The sequence below is a fragment of the Petromyzon marinus genome, chromosome 11 (genome assembly GCF_048934315.1).
Source record: "Petromyzon marinus isolate PM22_M1 ecotype Great Lakes invasive population chromosome 11, UKy_Petmar_22M1.pri1.0, whole genome shotgun sequence".
Taxonomy (NCBI): domain Eukaryota; kingdom Metazoa; phylum Chordata; class Hyperoartia; order Petromyzontiformes; family Petromyzontidae; genus Petromyzon; species Petromyzon marinus.
This window is the reverse complement of record NC_133677.1, coordinates 13,689,223-13,707,034: the sequence shown is the minus strand read 5'-3', so window position 1 is coordinate 13,707,034 and position 17,812 is coordinate 13,689,223. Positions and strand designations below refer to the sequence as shown.

General features: G+C 46.2%; 2 protein-coding genes across 2 annotated transcripts; one reads left to right on the top strand and one right to left on the bottom strand.

The window, feature by feature from the left end:
- Nucleotides 1–7,703: 7,703 nt before the first annotated feature.
- On the top strand, nucleotides 7,704–13,077 carry LOC116941457 (P2Y purinoceptor 8-like). The gene has a single exon (XM_076066400.1). The coding sequence runs from the start codon at nucleotides 9,527–9,529 to the stop codon at nucleotides 10,466–10,468; it is 942 nt and encodes a 313-aa protein (XP_075922515.1). The 5' UTR covers nucleotides 7,704–9,526; the 3' UTR covers nucleotides 10,469–13,077.
- Nucleotides 13,078–14,358: 1,281 nt separating this feature from the next.
- LOC116941445 (free fatty acid receptor 3-like) lies at nucleotides 14,359–15,213 on the bottom strand. The gene has a single exon (XM_032952559.2). The coding sequence runs from the start codon at nucleotides 15,211–15,213 to the stop codon at nucleotides 14,359–14,361; it is 855 nt and encodes a 284-aa protein (XP_032808450.2).
- Between the last annotated feature and the right edge of the window lie 2,599 nt (nucleotides 15,214–17,812).

Below are 17,812 nucleotides of genomic sequence, written 5' to 3'. Positions count from 1 at the left end.
CGGTTCCGCTATCCCTGTCCGGACCACAAGCTGGGTCCCGGACCACGTGGCTGGAGGCTTCTTCAAGCTTGACGTGGATCTCCTGCCTCTCCAACAGTAAGAACCACGAGCCCCTCACAGGCCCCCCCCCCCCTTATATTGGGCCGGGCTGGAACTGGCTCCGCCTCTCGCCCCGCCCACCTTCTCAATCTTTCTCGCCCTTGCCCGAAGGCTCTCGAGAGTTCTTCCAGGACCACGTGACCACCCATTAGCCCCCTCCAGTATCATCCGGTCACATGTCCCCAGGTCAGCCAGACTATCATGTCCCCAACGGAATCCCAGCTGTTTGCATTCTGACCACAAGCATTGTGGTTAATGCAGACGTGATTCCTTGTTAAAGGTTTCAGTTTGGTGTTTTAACACCTTAACACCTATTTTGTTGCCAGAAAAAAGGAAAAAAACATATTCTCATATTTTGGTACTGGCAAAGGAGGTCCCATGATATGTTGAACTTTTTTAGCACCATACGTAGCCAACCGTGCTAATCGGAGGTGCCAGGGAAGGACAACAAACTGAACACAAAAAGCGACTGAGCATGAATGTGCTCTTATGCTGTGTCACGTGTAGCACAGGCACCTCACTTGCTTTTACTTGTCATATATGTTCTGCACCTGATTTACCTACTGACAACTAACCCTATTTATTACCTTATCCATACGTTTTATATCAAATCTAAAATATACAAATAATGAGTAGAGGTGACCACTCACCACACACACACACACAACATGTACTGCACACGTACGACCAATTCATTATGATTCATAAGATTGGGTAAGCATGCTTGACTCACAGCACACTCACACATAAACTAAAATACACACTTATTTTCTACACAATACTTAAATACTACTGCAATACACACGTACAATTCACGTGCAGTGCATTACAACATACCCACACATGTAAGCACACACAACACTCTTCACATGTGTAATAAGCGACTTCTGCGACACGTCTTGTAGAGGGTACTCTTCTTTATTCCACGTATGAGCACAGCACAGGCCAACGGTATCAGCTTCCTCTCCAAGTACACACTTGGCTATTATTTTCTAGAGACTACACACATGGTTGATCACACGGCGGGTTCCGCCCGTCCGCTCCCGGTCTCGTTGCTGACTGACGGCGTGCCGGGGAGGGCGGTGGAGCTCCGCAGGAGATCCGCCACGTAGCCGAACGACGGAGAGAGATTACGGCGAGCAGCGACGCAGTTGAATTTCCCGCCGAGGGATCACGTGGTTCTGCCGGAAGCAGAAGCCAAGGGCAATTCTGGGAATGCTGGGGGCCAATCACACCTCGCAGCGTCATCAGTGCGCGTTGCTGTCAACTCACGCTACTCAGCCGATGCCGTGTCATCACAGTACCGACAGAGTACAGTAGATGCTATCGGCCAGGCGATCGCCGATTTACAGCTCGAGACTGTGCAGGCTGATTAAGAAAAGACGTCCACCCTTCAACAGCGCCTGCCCATCTTTCATGAATTCGCGTCTACAGGGGGTGACTGGGCGGCGTTCATCACCGTCCCCAGGCAACAAAGGGCGACTCTACAATCGGCCCTTCAACGGATGTCTGACATCTACGGGCCTCCGTCCGACGTCCGCAGCCGGTTTTATGACAGGCGACGCCACCCTAAAGAATATCCACTAGCGTTCCGGACCACTCTACTCGCGATGGCAAGAGCGGCTTACCTCCACATGGATGATGAAGCCATCGATGCTATCGTCCTCCAGAAGATGCTGGAACTGGCGTGCAAGCTGCACATCTTCATTCAAGCGGTGGACGAGGAGAGTATGTGCTCGCTACGAGCCACTTGGAGCATCCACGCGCATCTATTGCTCCACACGGATTCGACCATCGCCACCTCGGCTTCGACATTGGAGCCTGCCAGCAGGGACAACGGATTCTCCCCCGACCGGGCCTTCATGGCGACCAGGTCAATGGGCCGGCGATCGTCCGACCACGCCGGTCACCGCGACGACCAGCAACGGGGACAGCCTTCTCCACACAGCGACATAACGTGCTTCAACTGTGGTCGACGAGGCCACATCTCCTCCGATTGCCGTGCGCCTCGACGACGCTCCTCCGGATCTCGAGGCCAGGACTACAGGACGCCCACGGCATCGCGGCACAATCAGGCAAGTCGCGATGCCTCTCACGCTCGGCCCTCATTCACACCATACACACCGCAACGCACCATAGGAAATGCTCGTGATTCGGCGTGTGATGCACGGTGTTCATCGCCAGCACAGTACGTATTCCGCCAGGGACACAAATGCTCGTGCCCTTGCGACTAAAGAAAGTGCTAGCCCCGGACGCCTCAGCACATAGCGTTTTGCTGGGACCTTCGAACACAGCTGTTAAAGGGTTGGATTTAGTGGCTGCACAGACCCTCATAGCAGCTGACAGGGAGCCGTTCTTGCAGGTTTTGAATTTCGGATTGTCCACAACCGTCATTCCGCAAGGAACTGTGCTCGCTCACGCGACCGCGGCGCCCCTGGGGACCACAGGTTTCACCTCCTTCCAAATCAGATGAGGAATGGTTGGACGCGCTCTGCGCAGACACGGGTGTTCTGTCTGGTTCGCAGCGAATTAAATTGCGTGCTCTTCTGCGAGAATTTTCTGATATATTCAGTCAATCTAAATTCGATATTGGCTGCACCAAGCTGCTGCGTCATCACATTGATACTGGTGACGCTGCCCCTATTCGACAAAACCCGTTTCGGCTTAGCCCAGCGGAGAAAGCAGCATGTTAAATTGGCAGTGGATGACATGCTGGAGGCCGATATCATTTCTCCTTCCACTAGTCCCTGGGGTGCTCCAATAGTGCTGGTCAAAAAGCACGATGGCAGTCTTCGTTTTTGCGTTGATTTTCGACGCCTAAATAAAATCTCGGTAGCTGACGCCTACCCTCTCCCTCGTATGGACGAGTCATTAGATGCCCTGGCAGGGGCACACTATTTTTCCACTTTGGACCTTCTGTCGGGGTTTTGGCAACTTCCCCTCGACGAGGCGTCAAAACCTAAGACTGCTTTTCGGACACCACAGGGCCTTTTTTAGTTTAATAGATTGCCCATGGGTCTCCACTCGGCCCCAACTACGTTCCAGAGGCTCATGGAGCTGGTCTTCGCTGGGCTCCAGTGGCACTCATGTCTCGTTTATCTTGACGACGTCATCATCATTGAAAGGGTCGGGCTACGTCCTGGACAAGGGCGCACCAGAACGGTTGCTGACCGATCAGGGAAGACATTTTTCAGGAGTCCTGTTGAACGATGTGTGCCGCCTATTGGGCACAAAGAAAGTGCGCACTTTGCCCTACCATCCCCAAACCGACGGCATGGTGGAGCGCTTGCATAGAACTCTCACCGCTATGTTATAACATCAGGTCGATGAATCCCACCTCGACTGGGACTTGCAGGTTCTGGGGGTCTTCGCCGCATACCGCATGGCACCTCACGCGGCGACAGGATTTTCCCCATCCTTTTTAATGTACGGCAGGGATGCCTTTCCTCCCGTCGACGTTCGGCTGGAGATAGAACAGCCACCACAGAAATCCAAGCTCGTTGACCACTTGCGATTTAACCATCGTAAGTTGGCCGAGGCACGAGAGGTTGCCATTGACAATTCGGCTTCCCGCCAGCGAGCGAATTTGAGACTGCATGATCCTCAGACGTCCACACATCGGTGGGCACCGGGAGACAGGGCATGGCTTCACTGCCTCCAGGTGCCGGTGTCCACATCGGCAAAACTCCTTAGGCCATGGCGGGTTCCGGTGGAGGTGGTTGAGGTCCTGCGTCCCCAATGTGTTAAAATTCGCTGGGGATGGCGTCGCTGGTTCGTCCACCCTTCTCTGTTAAAACCCTTCGTCGCGCCGCGCGACCCTGCGACACACACACAACACGGGGGCCGAGTGTGCGACGCGTCCGACGAGCCAGATGTTGCCCCGTTGGTGCCTAACCCACAGCGCAGACGTGTCATTCCTCCTGCAGATGACACGGGATTTACAGAGCCGTGCAGGCAACGTTCGGCCTCGATGGACCATGGGCCGTCAGGAGTCCCCACGGAGATGCCTCCGGACCCACCTGATGTTCTTGTTAATCTTCCTGAACCTCCTGTGCCGCCGAAGAAGCTGGCCGTCCCCGAAGATGGCCCTGCGAAACACACGCGCGCTAAATCTCGCCGGTTTTTGTGATGTTCACCTTGCTTGCTGACACGTTCCCGGTTCCAAATCGGTTTGCAACACTCGCTGCCTGCTCTGTCGCGTCATTTGTGATGTTCACCTTGCTTGCTGACACGTTCCCGGTTCCAAATCGGTTTGCAACACACGCTGCCTGCTCTGTCGCGTCATTTGTGTGTTCTGTGTCATGCCTATTTTGCCTTGTACATACGTTGTGTTATTAGGGGGGGTATTTATATGGGTTTCTCTTGTTCTGTTTTGTTCGCGAGGCACACTCACATTTCTTGCGTTGTTGGGGTTTTCGGGGTTCCACATTGTTGCAGCTGGGACGGCTGGAGCTTCCGAAGGAGGGGGTGATGTAGAGGTGCTAACTACTCACTGTTCGGTAACCTGCATTGCCACTAGGTATCAAAGGGGCAGTGCCGCGTTACCTCTGTGTGAATAACGGTTGGGGTCAGACGAGGTGAAGTGAATCTTAGCCACGGTTTGGTAAGAAACAATCAGACAATTCCACGTGTGGATGTGGGATTGGTTAGACCTGGCCACAAGCGGGTATAAGAAGGGTGAGCGCGCAGAGCGCAGAGAGTTCTCTCCCTACACGAAGACCGAAGCCCGGGCTGAAGATAGACAGGACCCTGGAACCAGCCCTTCTGAGGGCTAGGGCTCGGCGTATCCAATGGTCAAGACCCACCGGGCCAGCGGTGGGTCAGATAGCCTCCCCTAGATCACAGCCGGAGGACTCTAGGATAGCGGTAGACTCGAGAGTAAGTCCGGCCAAGACAGGAGGCTGTACCTCCTTAGGTTAGCAAGAGACCTGTGTGTAGGTCCCACTAAGTCCGGAGGCTGTACCGTCTTAGGGCATCGGGTGAGGGGACCGTATACCCCTCTGTGTGTTAAGGACTGTGTAAGAGAAGAAAGACAATAAACAGAGTGTGCCTCATAAGAAGTTTATTCGTCATTATAAACACTACAATTGTAAGATCTTGCGGGTGGTTATTTCCAGTGATGTCCTGTTCAGTGCTGATGGGGCTGATGTAACCAAAGCTGAGCAGTGCAAACGCTGCACCTTGGTGAACAGTGTAATGACTGCATGCTATCTCGTGAACCGTGATATTTAAGAGACAGTTACAGTCTGTTTATATGGAAAATCGCGGAATAATAAATAATATATAATACAGGGTAAAGCACAGTTCACGATAACACGTGAGATGTGTAAGCAGGCCGAACAAACACTGAGGTGCGTGTATAGCATCTAGAAGCATCCATCAACATCCCGCTTTGGGTTGGGGTGCCTTCGGTGGCAAGATGTTAACTACCTCGCCTAGGATCCAGGAGGTCGTGTGTTCGTTGCATGTGTATTTGGAGTTTAGCATGTTTCTCCCCCTGCAATCGCGTGAATTTTTCTCCGAGTCCTTCGGTTTTTCCCTCCACATTTAGAATCAACGTGCACTTTTGAGTATTTGGCTGATATACATTTCTACTAAGTCAACTCGTTGAGCTATCATTTGTGACCAGGTCGCTTCTGAAAAAGAGCTGTATAGCTCAGTGGGCCTTACCTGATAAAATAGGAAAGTTTTTATATATATAGTTTGTGTGATGTTACGCCGAAGAAGCCATACAACTGCTTATTCCTACTCGTGCGACGTAGTTCCGTTCGCTCAATCACGTTATATCCAATTTGCCTACGCGTTATAAAAAAAATCTTCTCTAATACACTCATCACGTTGGTTATGAAAACACATTGCGTTATTGGAGAACAGACTTTACTCTCAAATGTTTGAATCGGTTTCTTCGAGTTAGTTTGAAATTGGACGAGATGTTTGATGTTCACTGTTTAGTTTTATTTTTCCTCCCTTATCTTTTGTCCTCTCTGGGACTGTGCAGAAGTGTAAAATTATAAAATGGTTACCACCACCACCGTCGCAAAAACAAATGTGACAACTGGCATAGTAATGGATAGTAAGATTAACAGTAGGGGGGAATGTTGAACAAAAAAACAGAATTAATTCAGTGATATAAAAAGAGGTGGATGCTAACTCAACACAATGTTGAATACCGCTATCCCTCGCCAACCGCAGAATTGCCAACCGTGGAATTCACGTACACACGGTTTATTATCCGCAAACCAACTTAACGGAACGCAGGCCTGGAATATAATCTGCAGGTTAAGCACGGGTGCTGCAACCACGCATTTACAAATGTTGCGGGGCCTCCACGCCATCCGTGCACCACCCGTAGCACTGTGTCGTCGCGTACCAGCTCTCCGTCTTGCTCTGTTGCGATTCTCACAGTACGTAGACCGCGTTGCATTGCAACCGCCATGGATTTTTCTTCTCTGTTTTGGTCATTCGCGTTCATTTTGTCCTTGATCGTAGACCCGAAGGGTGCAATCGAGTGGTGAAGGTGAGAAAAGGGCAAAGAGGAGCCAGACAAGTGATGGGTTTGCAGAGTAAAGTGGAGGTGTTGAGAGAGGTTGGTACGTGGTGAGAGTGTTGCGAGTGTGGGGGTGAGTTTTGGGGTTTAATGAGTCTACCATTAAACCATTAAAAAAAGATGATGTGATTACGTACAGTGTTGCTAGTGCTGCTTCATCTCATCAACATCATTGTCCTAATCATAGACTTCTACCCTCAATGTTAAAGGTATAGAAAGGTAATTAAATGTTTATTTACGTATTATTGCACAATGTACTGCATTTTATTTGTGTTTAGTGAAGAAATAGGCAACTCAGTTAAGTTATGAAGAGTCTGACCGTGGCCGTGGTTCCCCTAACCCCCCCATTTCCCATAGGCCCCAGGACTTTACCAACTACGGATTTGCCTTTTTCCAGGAACCTAACCCCAGCGATTTGCGAGAGATTGCTGTGCAATAGAACTGTAAAACGGTTATGAAAATTATTAGATAAGAAATCAGAGAATCCGACACAGATGTGATTTAAAATATCAGGGCAAACAGTGGATTGCATGAAAGCAGCGGATAGTAGGATGATTTGCGATTCACAAATGGGAGGCGCTCTTTGAGAAAAAGATGGATCCATAACACGTAATAGAATCCTAATGTTAGAGGATGAATCCAATTGTTTTTCAGTAAAAGATTAGGAAGTTCCAGATGCCCTTCACAATTTGAATTGATTCCTCAATAATTGTTCCATTCGAAACAGTGATAAAAACCTATTGGAGAATTATAGACCCGTTTATCTCATATCACGTATGTGTACATTGTTCACGAAGGTATTTGAAGATCAAAATAAAGCCACATCCCAACAAATTACATGAGGAAGTCAGGTTCAGAAAAGGCTCCACTATTATTGGCCACTTGCATGCATGTGCTATTAATCAGATTCTGGAACGATTTAATATCAGAAGAGCATTTTGGAAGCATATTTCATAACATTGGGTAAGTATTGTACAGTATACGTATGGCTTTCATTTATTGATGTTTGAAAATAGCATCTATTAATACTATAATCAAATTTTATTCAATCTTGAGAGTACCGTGATAAGTTGAGTCCGCTATATGTGACATTTTACAACCAAATGTTACAACATTTTACCATTTACCTTACAAAATAATGCCAATATCTCACAACACACATGCTCCTTCCTCAGACATGCCTGTATCTTTGAACCACAGAAGCCACCCTGAGAGACTGTGAGTAACTAACCTCATCTTTGTACCCTCCCTTCAATGTTTGGATTGGAAAATGAAAATGGAAGAACTAAGATGCGATGGAGTAAGAGAAAACCAGATTCTCTTCAACTTGTCGTGGAGGAATGATAATTTAATTACAAAATAACTATCCAAATGACAAAATAAATGTAAATGACTATCCGAATCTACATTCATTGACTTTGGTTTGTCTACCCTAGGTAAGCCCAAATAAGGTAAGACCACCCGTTGACACTGAACAATAATACCGCCTGCTACCCACCACATCCATGTCAAGCATCCCTCCCTCCATCCTCCCCTATATATATCTTTGGTGCTGAGACATAATGTACAATTACCCCCAGTGAGGAGCTCGCTTCTGGCTCCAAATCCAAATGGCTCACATGGTGGAGCCTAAACAGACTGAGAGTGGGTCTCAGCAGATGCAACTCTCTCATGAAATCACGGTGGGGGGGGGGGGTTGCTTCTGCACAACCTACTAATGTGCTTGGTCAGGAGAAGCAAACCATGGACCATCTTCTGAGATGCCCTTCAGCTCCACAATGCACTCCTCAAGATGTGGCAATGCCAACACCAAGCGGTGGCCTTTGGATAATATTGGGGAGAAAAACTACATAGGTGGACAGGAGACACAACGAAGAATATAACGTACAATTTACTTTCTAATCACCGATCGCACTCAGACTATTGGGGTATTACGTTGAGAGGCGTAAAGAGTAACGCGTGGATTAAAGAACATAGGCGAGGTTTTTGTTAGTTTTCTGAAGTTATTTAACTCAATCAGAAATAGTGCGTGAATTGGTTTCTGCGGTTGTTCCTTCGTTTCTCAGTCTGCTTGGTCTAGTGAGGGTCGCGACGGCAGCGTGTTGAGTAGGGCGATCCAGACCTCCCTTTCCCTGGCGACAGACTCTAGCACTGCTTTACTATACACTACACTTTCCACTACTATACACTACACTATACATTACAACACTATACACTACTCTACACTACACTATGCACTACTATACACAACTACACTATACACGACTATACAGAGACTGTAGCTCTTCCTGGGGAATTCCCAGGCGTTCCCAGGCCAGCTGAGCGACATAGTCCCACCAGCGTGTCCTGGGCCGGCCCCCGGGGTCTTCGCCCAGCGGCGATGGACACTAGCTTCTGTGGTTGTGTTTTTTTTAAGCATGTTAAAGAGTGTATGGTGGAATGGTGGTGCAGTGGTTCATTGCACTACCCCTACTTTTATTCCGCCATCTTGGGTTTTGATTCTCGGGCAAGGCTAAACACGAGTGCCAAAAGTTGATATCAGAACCGGCCCTGGGCCCCACCTTCACTGATGTAGCAAAGCACATGACAAAAACGGCCTCCACAACTGACACACATTGAGGAGACCTTGATCCAGCAGTAGATTGACAAAGAGCTGCATATTTGTGTTGTTATTATAATTATTAAATAGTGGGGAGTACAATAAAATGATGTTGAGTTAGGCAAACTAATTACCTGGCTGTCATTAAAAAAAACATAAAGGTCTCATTTGTAATGTATTGAATTATGATTTAAAGTAGTAGGAAAAAATCATAAATTATTGGTAATTGTTGTTGCCACATATTTACACCTGCATTTTTTTTGTATCCCCTACAGTAAACAATGGAAACCACTGACTTGCTTGAGTATTTGGTTATTCCGACACTATACACCATTGTGGTCATTCTAGGCCTTCCCCTGAACCTCCTGTCCATGTGGATTCTCAGCAAAAAGAGGAAGAACTCCATGTCCATCTACATGATAAACCTCACGACTGCAGAGTTGCTCTTTCTCTTCTGTCTCCCCATGAAAATCGGATACCATTTCAATAATAAGCGCTGGACACTGCCCGAGTTCATGTGCCACCTGTACGTCATTCTGTTCTTCACCAACATTTACACGACCCCCATGCTGCTCGCGGCCATCAGCGTCGACCGCTACATGGCGATCGTGCACCCACTCAAGGACTCGGCATGGCGGAAGGCAAAGACCGCATCGCGCGCCTGTGTGCTGGTGTGGATTCTGACCACCATTCACATTATGCCGCTAAACGCTGTGACCATGCTCAATTACGTCAACGAGACGAATGGCAGCCAGCAGATGCGGGCGATGTGCTACGAGAAGTTCTCGGAGGGCGACCTTCAGTACCTGACGACGTACCGGCTCTATTTGTTCTTCTCGCTCTTCGTCACTTCACTGGCCATAACGTTGTTCTCCTACGCAAACGTCCTGAAGGCTCTGATTGCAGGCAGAGAGCAGAGGTCATCGGCAAACCGGATGAAAAAGAACCGGGCTGCGAAAATGACTCTTGTGGGCCTCGTAATTTACATCGTGTGCCTCACTCCGTACAACTCCACACACATTATAGGGTTCATACAAAGCAGAACTAATGGGTTCTACTGGCAAAGCCTTGTGCTGATGCGTGATATCGCTTTTTGCCTCAGCGCACTGAACACTCTCTTTGATCCGCTAATCGTCTATATTGCATCGTCCACATTCCGCCATTCCCTTAAAATAATGTTCAGACGATTGCCGCCCAACAAAGTATCGATAATAATGACGTAACTCAATGAGGGGCTCATCTCTACAGCCAATTAATCAATCATTAGTACACAGTATAACTACTTTAATAAAGGTAGGTCCACATAGATAGATATATACACATCGATTTGCATCTATTTAATGCATCGCATATACATCTATAAGCGTGAGTCACGGACAAATATGTTAGTGCTCTAATATTATCGATGCAAAGTTGATTTTCACGGCACAACTGCATATAAGTAGTCCTAAGATGGAGGGGTTTTTTTTTTACATAGAACATGCTTTAGAGTGGTTAAGTGAAGATGCGCTAGAGATTATAGAGCCATGATTCAAGTGGTAGTCATTATTCCACTCGGAATCAGAATATAAAATGGGTGTTTTAGAAAACACTAAAACATTCCCTGCTCTTTACCCAAACTAATTCTATTTTATCCAAACCGAGCCATTCTAATGCAAAGTGGTACAATCTGTGCAAATTGGACATATATTCCGTTAAATTTGCCTCTTAGAATGAGACCTGCAAAGAAAGCATTTCCCTAATTCCATTTGTTGCTGAAAACATTAAAAAAAAATATTTTAACCCAGTCTGGAGTCGATTCCTGTATGTCCATACAGCTTTCAAAACACACGCGCACACACGCCTGTAATTGTGAACAAATATGAACATTCATAAACGTTTTTGGGTTAGATCGCGTTATTTATAAATGTGTCGCAACCCTCCACCACCCGACACGGCCAATCAGTAAAAAAGTGTCACGTTGACAAAAAACAAATAGTTCACTACTTTAGCCCACCGGTGTGTTGAAGAGTGAATCCCACAACATTTACATGTAATGTAATTACCAGCGAAACGTCGTACTCAAAAATTGTAAATGTTGTGGATCTAACCCAAAAACGTTTATTACGAATAATATTGGTCGTGAAAGCCTACATGTTATATATGAACATGTACACATGTATGCTGTAACAATGTTGTATACTTGAACACCTATGCACAATATATATGCATGTATAATTGTATTCATATGTGTGTTGAGAATATACAATATCAATGATTTCCTGCTCAAATATAAATGTGGCAGGGCCTTATCCTGTTGGTTTGCTGAGCAAAAGAGAAGAAAATGTCACAGTCGTGTGGTGGAGTCAGCCTTTCCATCGGACAGAAAATATTAACTCTCCACAAACTACCCTTCATATACCCCAGCGGAATGATGGGTTGAATCCGTTCCATAGCAAAGCTTGAACTTAAAACATTGCAATTGGAATTTCAACACTCAACAACAGCATCATCACGCCTGCCTATATAACAACAGGAATTAGCCACTAAGTGGCGGTGACGTCAACAAGGCGCATGTGCCAGGCCAGGTGCACTTTAAGGCCACGTTAAGTGTCGAACCCCCGCTGGAAAGAGGTCACGGGACAGACCGAGGTGCTATGGGTTGACTGACATTAGTGCACTCCTCTGATACCATTGCACACAAAAGTTGCAGTGGGGGTTCTGAAATGTGCGGGACAATTCCACAGTTGTGGAGCTATTCGTGGGACCAATCTGCACATTGTGAAATGGTTAAATGGTTCTCATGAACACACTTGTTCACGTGTGCAAAACAACACTGGGTAATGGTGGCACAGTGGTGGGTTGCATTCTGCACTCCGAACCTGGGAATCCGATGTCAATTCCCAACCTATCCTGAGCCTTGGCAGGCCAAGTCTGAACCTTTCCTGAGTCTCCCCCAGTGATGACTCGGCTTTCATCGTGTGTGTGAGTGACAGATGTGAACCGGTTTAGTCAGCCCTGTCCAGGGGCAGTAAATTGGGCCTGGCGCCGTGACTCTGTGATGGAGTTCTGTGCCCAGCCCCTGTCTACAATGACTCTCAGCTGTGGTACAAATATGGGATTTACCAATTTTACAGCACAAAAAAAAGATTTAAAAATAAACATTAGGGGAAGTTGGTCTGTGGGAGGTTTCTACTTCTGGAATTTTCCACCACAGAAACTTCCATCCAATTTACAAATGGAGCCAAATGTCTGTTCTTTTGGGCTTGCATTATTTGTTTTATGTGTATTTAAGTTATTTCCTTATCTGTGGAACCCTTTGTGCTAGTATTAAGATGATAGAATGAAAATGATTTACCCTTTCTGTAAATAATATTTCAGGTGTTAAGATGTCCAAACACCAAATAGACGCACCTATTGCAAAGCATGAAGGCTGAATTAACCACACATACTTGTGGTAAAATATGCAAACTAAATATGCTTTCATAACGTATTCATGGTCTTTAAAACTGACTGGCCTATACCAGACAGGCTCCTTTATGGCTTTGTCTCGCCGGTGCGAGACCAGAGAACGCGAAAAGGTGACCATCACAAGGACGACGCAAACGTCAACGCATTAATAACCCGGGTTAAGCTGTTTTATCTATAGGATCACTTTGTCCCAGTATAAATACTGGGAAAAATGTTTGCATTGTCCTTGTGCTGTTTTGCCTTTTGGCATTCTCTGGTCTAACACTGGCAGTGAGACGAAGCCATAAAAGAGGCTGTCTCTGGTGTAGGCTAATCAGTTTCAAGGACAAAGCATACGTAATTATCAAAGCATTTTATTTGCATGTTTTACCACAAGCATGTGTAGTAAATACAGACTTGATAGCTTGTAATTATTGCCAGAAATTATTAAGCCTTTTTCGTCTATATTTCTTAAGTTATTTGTTTGGAATGGGAATTTTTGCCATCAGTGCCTTACACTAATTATTTTAAACAATTTTGTTAACTGGACACACGCATTGTCATCAAAAGAGGGATGAAACAGGACGTCTTTGCATACCTTCTTAATATCTACAAGAGTAAAGACCATTAACTCGGGTACTTTCCTCAATTTTATTTAAATATCGCTCACCGTAACATCTGTTGTAAGGCAACAGTGACAGGGAGTGCGAGCTCAGTCGTGTCCAGCCGCACCGTGCCTCGCGTGGGGCAGGCAGGGGGCTGCCTTGGCACCCCCTGGTGGCCAAAGCTATGACTTGGGTGCCCATTTGACAACCAACCATGAGATATGTTTTCGACAACAGTGTAAAAGAACAAGAAACGTATTTAAAACGCAGTTTAAATTTATTTTTTATGAAAATGCCTTCATTTATGTTTCACATTTTATTTTTGCCGAACCCCCTGAGCTGATAATGCAGTTACCACGCCACGGTGTGCATGCATCAGCTCATACAAATTGCCTCTCACACCTTACGACTTGAATGGAAATACTGCCACCTGCAAGTCATATTGACGATGATGGCAGCAACACAACCATGTATACATAATATCTAGACATGCATTTTTAACATGACGTCTAGGTTTACCTTGGATCACCAGATACAGTCTGTTCTCCGAAAATGCTGCGTGTTGTTTTCATAACGCGAATTGGATATAACGCGATTAATGTATTCGGGCACACTTTTTTTATATATATACGACGCGATCGGCGTAGCATCATCATCATCGCACAAGGCGGGATGCTGCTGGATGCTTCTAGATGCTACCCACGCTCCTCAGTCTTTGTTCGACCTGCGTATGCATCTCACGCGTTATCGCGAACTGTGCTTTACCCCTATATTAACATATGATTTAACGCGATTTTTCCATAACGTGGTGTTCTTCAGGAACGCAACTACCGCGTTACAGGAGAACAGACTGTGTGTGTGCCGAGCTTAACCGTGAGATTGCTTTAGAGTTTAGTTTGTTGTCCTTTCCCCCGCACCTCCAACTAGCTCGGTTGGCTAACGTACGATGCAAAATAAGTTCAACATGCTTACATACATACAAACGAGCCAGCACCCAAAGTAAATGAAATGCCTTTATCTCATTATGGTAGGGGTGCAACTTTGCAAACTTTCGGTTGAGCAAATGAAGCCCGTGACATTCACCCCGATATGTTGAGGGCTGCAACCTGATTTTCCTTAAATTTGCACTTTAAAACGTTAATCAGCCACTTGCGAAGAGAAGGCGTGGCGATGTAAATGATGAGCACGTCGAAGAGGCTGTTGAGGGCGTTGAGACAGAGCGTGATGTCTCGCAGCAGAGCGATGGTGTGTCCGGAAAACGTCGTCGATTTGCTCTGCAAGAATCCCACGACGTGGGTGGAGTTGAACGGAGTGAGACACACCACGTAAATGAATAAATTCACAGCGGTGACCTTAGCCGCCCTCATTTTTTTCTCGCGGCTCACGAGCTCGGTTTTCCCCTTACTGTTAATGAGAACTTTGAGCACATTTCCGTAGGCGAATAACACCGTGAGGAGCGATAGAAGATAGAGGGAAAAAAAGATGTACAGCCTGTAAGGGATTAACAAGTCGTACTCTTCTTTGCTGAAGATCTCGTAGCACCGAAGGACTGGCGCTCCGCCCACATAGGTGCTATTGTCGTAGTTGAGAACGGTGACAGAGTTTACGGGCACGTTGTGGATTGACGTGACGACCATCACCACGAGGGACACGCGCCACGCAGTTCGCGGCTCGCGCCAGCGCGAAATCCACAGCGGGTGCACGATGGCCAGGTAGCGGTCGACGCTGATGACGGCCAGCATGATGAGCGTGAAGTAGGTGTTGGTGAAGAAGAAGATGACGTACATACGGCACAGGATGGTGGGAAGGGTCCAGTTATTCATTTGGATGTTGTAGTAGATTTTGAATGGCAAGAAGAGCAGGTAGAAGAGATCCACCAAGGCGAGCGTCAGCAGGTAGATTGACGTTGAGGTCTTCTTCTTTCGGCTCAGCATGACGACTGCCAATCCGTTCAGGGGTGCCCCCAGCGCCACTATTATTGTGTAGATTGCTGGAATCATCCGGTACTGGTAAAAATAGTTATCCATTTTTTCTGTTGAAGTGTGATTTTTTTTTATATTGCTGGAAAAAAAAACAGAACGACGATGAGACAAAACCTGGCAGGATGTGGATGAAACTTACACCGATAAAGCAAGCGGACGAAAGGAATTCAAATTTAAGCTGTGAGATACTCATAAAGCAACATTTTCGTCACTTTCCATTGACCAAAATAGTCCTTAATCAACCAAATATGATGCGCAAGCAGGGAATTAAAAAAAGTTTCACCAGAGGATTAATGCTGCCATTAAACCCTAAGAATACACTTATATAGTGGGCTACGAGACAAAGAACATCCATTCGGATCTCTTACACAGCCGTGTTAACCCTTCAACGTTCGAGATCATGTCTCACGGAAGCAGACACCACGGAGCTACCTCCTAGATCCCTCTGAGCATTTCCGGATTAAGCTAACGCGGGGCCTGTAGCATATGTTATAAAGGGGCCCTAAATAAAATAAATAAAAACCCACGTAAATATTAAAACACAAATTTGTTTTACTTGCATAGCAAAGTTATTGTATTTTTTTTCCATTTGCTATACAGCAACAGATAATACGACAAATCGCTAACCTTAAACACCCAGTCGTTCATAAAAGTTGATTGCCAGTATAGTAATAGAGCAAGTGCAGAATCACTGAACGGGAATTGATGGCTTGAAAGTATGTAGCGCGGCGCCCTTGAAAGTGCGGGGCCCGTAGCTACTTATGTAGCTACTTTTGCTACAGATAAATCCGCCACTGCCTCTGAGTGAGCTCTGATTCACACCCAGTAGAGGGCGACACTTTCCCACTTCGCACCGCTGCGGAGGGCAATCACAATCGTAGAAATCAAAGCGATCTTTTTAATGCTCAGAATTGGAAAGTGAGGCTGTGAGATGACCTCCAAGCGGCCAACAAGTTTACGCTGCATTATAATTACGCGTGTGCACCCAGGAAAGCCTCACTGAGTCTAATTGCTCTTTTTCAAGAGGGTCCTACCAAGATGTCACAGTTGTAGTGGACGGTAATGTTGCTCCGCGTATTCCAATGGACTGTACCTGCGGGTCATATTAAAAATGTGGAAAATCGTGCCATTGTGTCTGTTCACTCACCCACTTGTTATCCGCTCGTTTGCGTGAATGTTATCTCCTCGTGTGCGTGCAATTTAATCCAGGTACTCGTATTTTCTTCCTGTATGCAAAGTAATAAAAATGATTAATACCAGTCTTTAGATTCAGTTAAGCTGTCCTTGATAATACAAGAAGCAGCATCATTAGAAACAGCAATGGCAACAGCATCATTAGAAGAAGCAATGACTATTATAAGTGGACGCAGCATTATGATCACAATCATCATATACAACATAATCTTCCTCAGATTATTTTTCCACATAGTAGAACTTCCGGTGATGGTCAAACGTTGAACTACACTATCACCCACAGGAAAGTGCCAATAATAATATGCATGTAATGCCTCTTTTGAGCTTTTGTTACATTTTATTTGCAGGATTCACGTTTCTGATCCATCTGTCAAAAGGTAAACGGCTCCAGTGAAACATTTTCTTCTTGAGGCGCATTAGTTGGTTCATTACTCTCCATAATGAACTCCAGTTTCCCGAACAACACAACCATAATCTCATCGGCCTCTCGATTCCATCGTCGTTTGTCTGCCTTCATTAACTTGTAAATATCCTTGCAGTGTTGTCCAGCTGTGTCCCACTGAGAAATTTCCCCAATGGTTTAGGAAGCCTGTTGTACTGTACACGGCTACCAATGGGACTGCACTGCGGGAAATGTTAGAAGCACCTTCTTTCTCCAAAGAAGCAACTGTCGCAATGAGATTGGGGCGACGAGGGCGGTAAATGACACATCAGAAGTGGAAGCGGGCACTGCGATTGCCTGATTCGCTGTCACCAAGCTCAAAATCTGGATATATCTTCTGAACCGATTTTGTAGAAATGAAAGCGTGAACGTGCAACAGAGGGGGGTTTTGCCCTCTCAAATTTTCCGAAGATGCGATTATTTCAACAGGCGTGACATTTTACTACGAGGGTTTGTTGAAGAACTTCGAAAATAATGCTGCAACGTTGGGCACAAGATAAATATCAGCAAAACAAAAGTCTTTCTATTTTTTTAGTTTATTTCACCAGGTAAGGCTCAATGAGCTACATAGCTCTTTTTCAGAAGCGGCTTAGCCACAAACTATAGCTCAACAAAGTGACTTATTGCGTGGAAATGTATCACAGCCAAATACTCTAAACGCATGTTTCGAAATGTGGAGGGAAAAAACGAGGGACCCGGAGAAAAATCCACGCGACCACGGGGAGACACACAAACTCCAAACATACAGGTGTCAGGGTCAATATGGAACCCATGACCTCTTGTATACCAGGCGAGGTAGTTAACATCTCACCACCGTGGTGCCCATAAGTCATCTACAACAAACTCTGGCTTAATCTCACCATATTAACTGAGGCTTTTGGCTTCGTGATCCTGCCCTCTGGGTGTGCTCCTCTC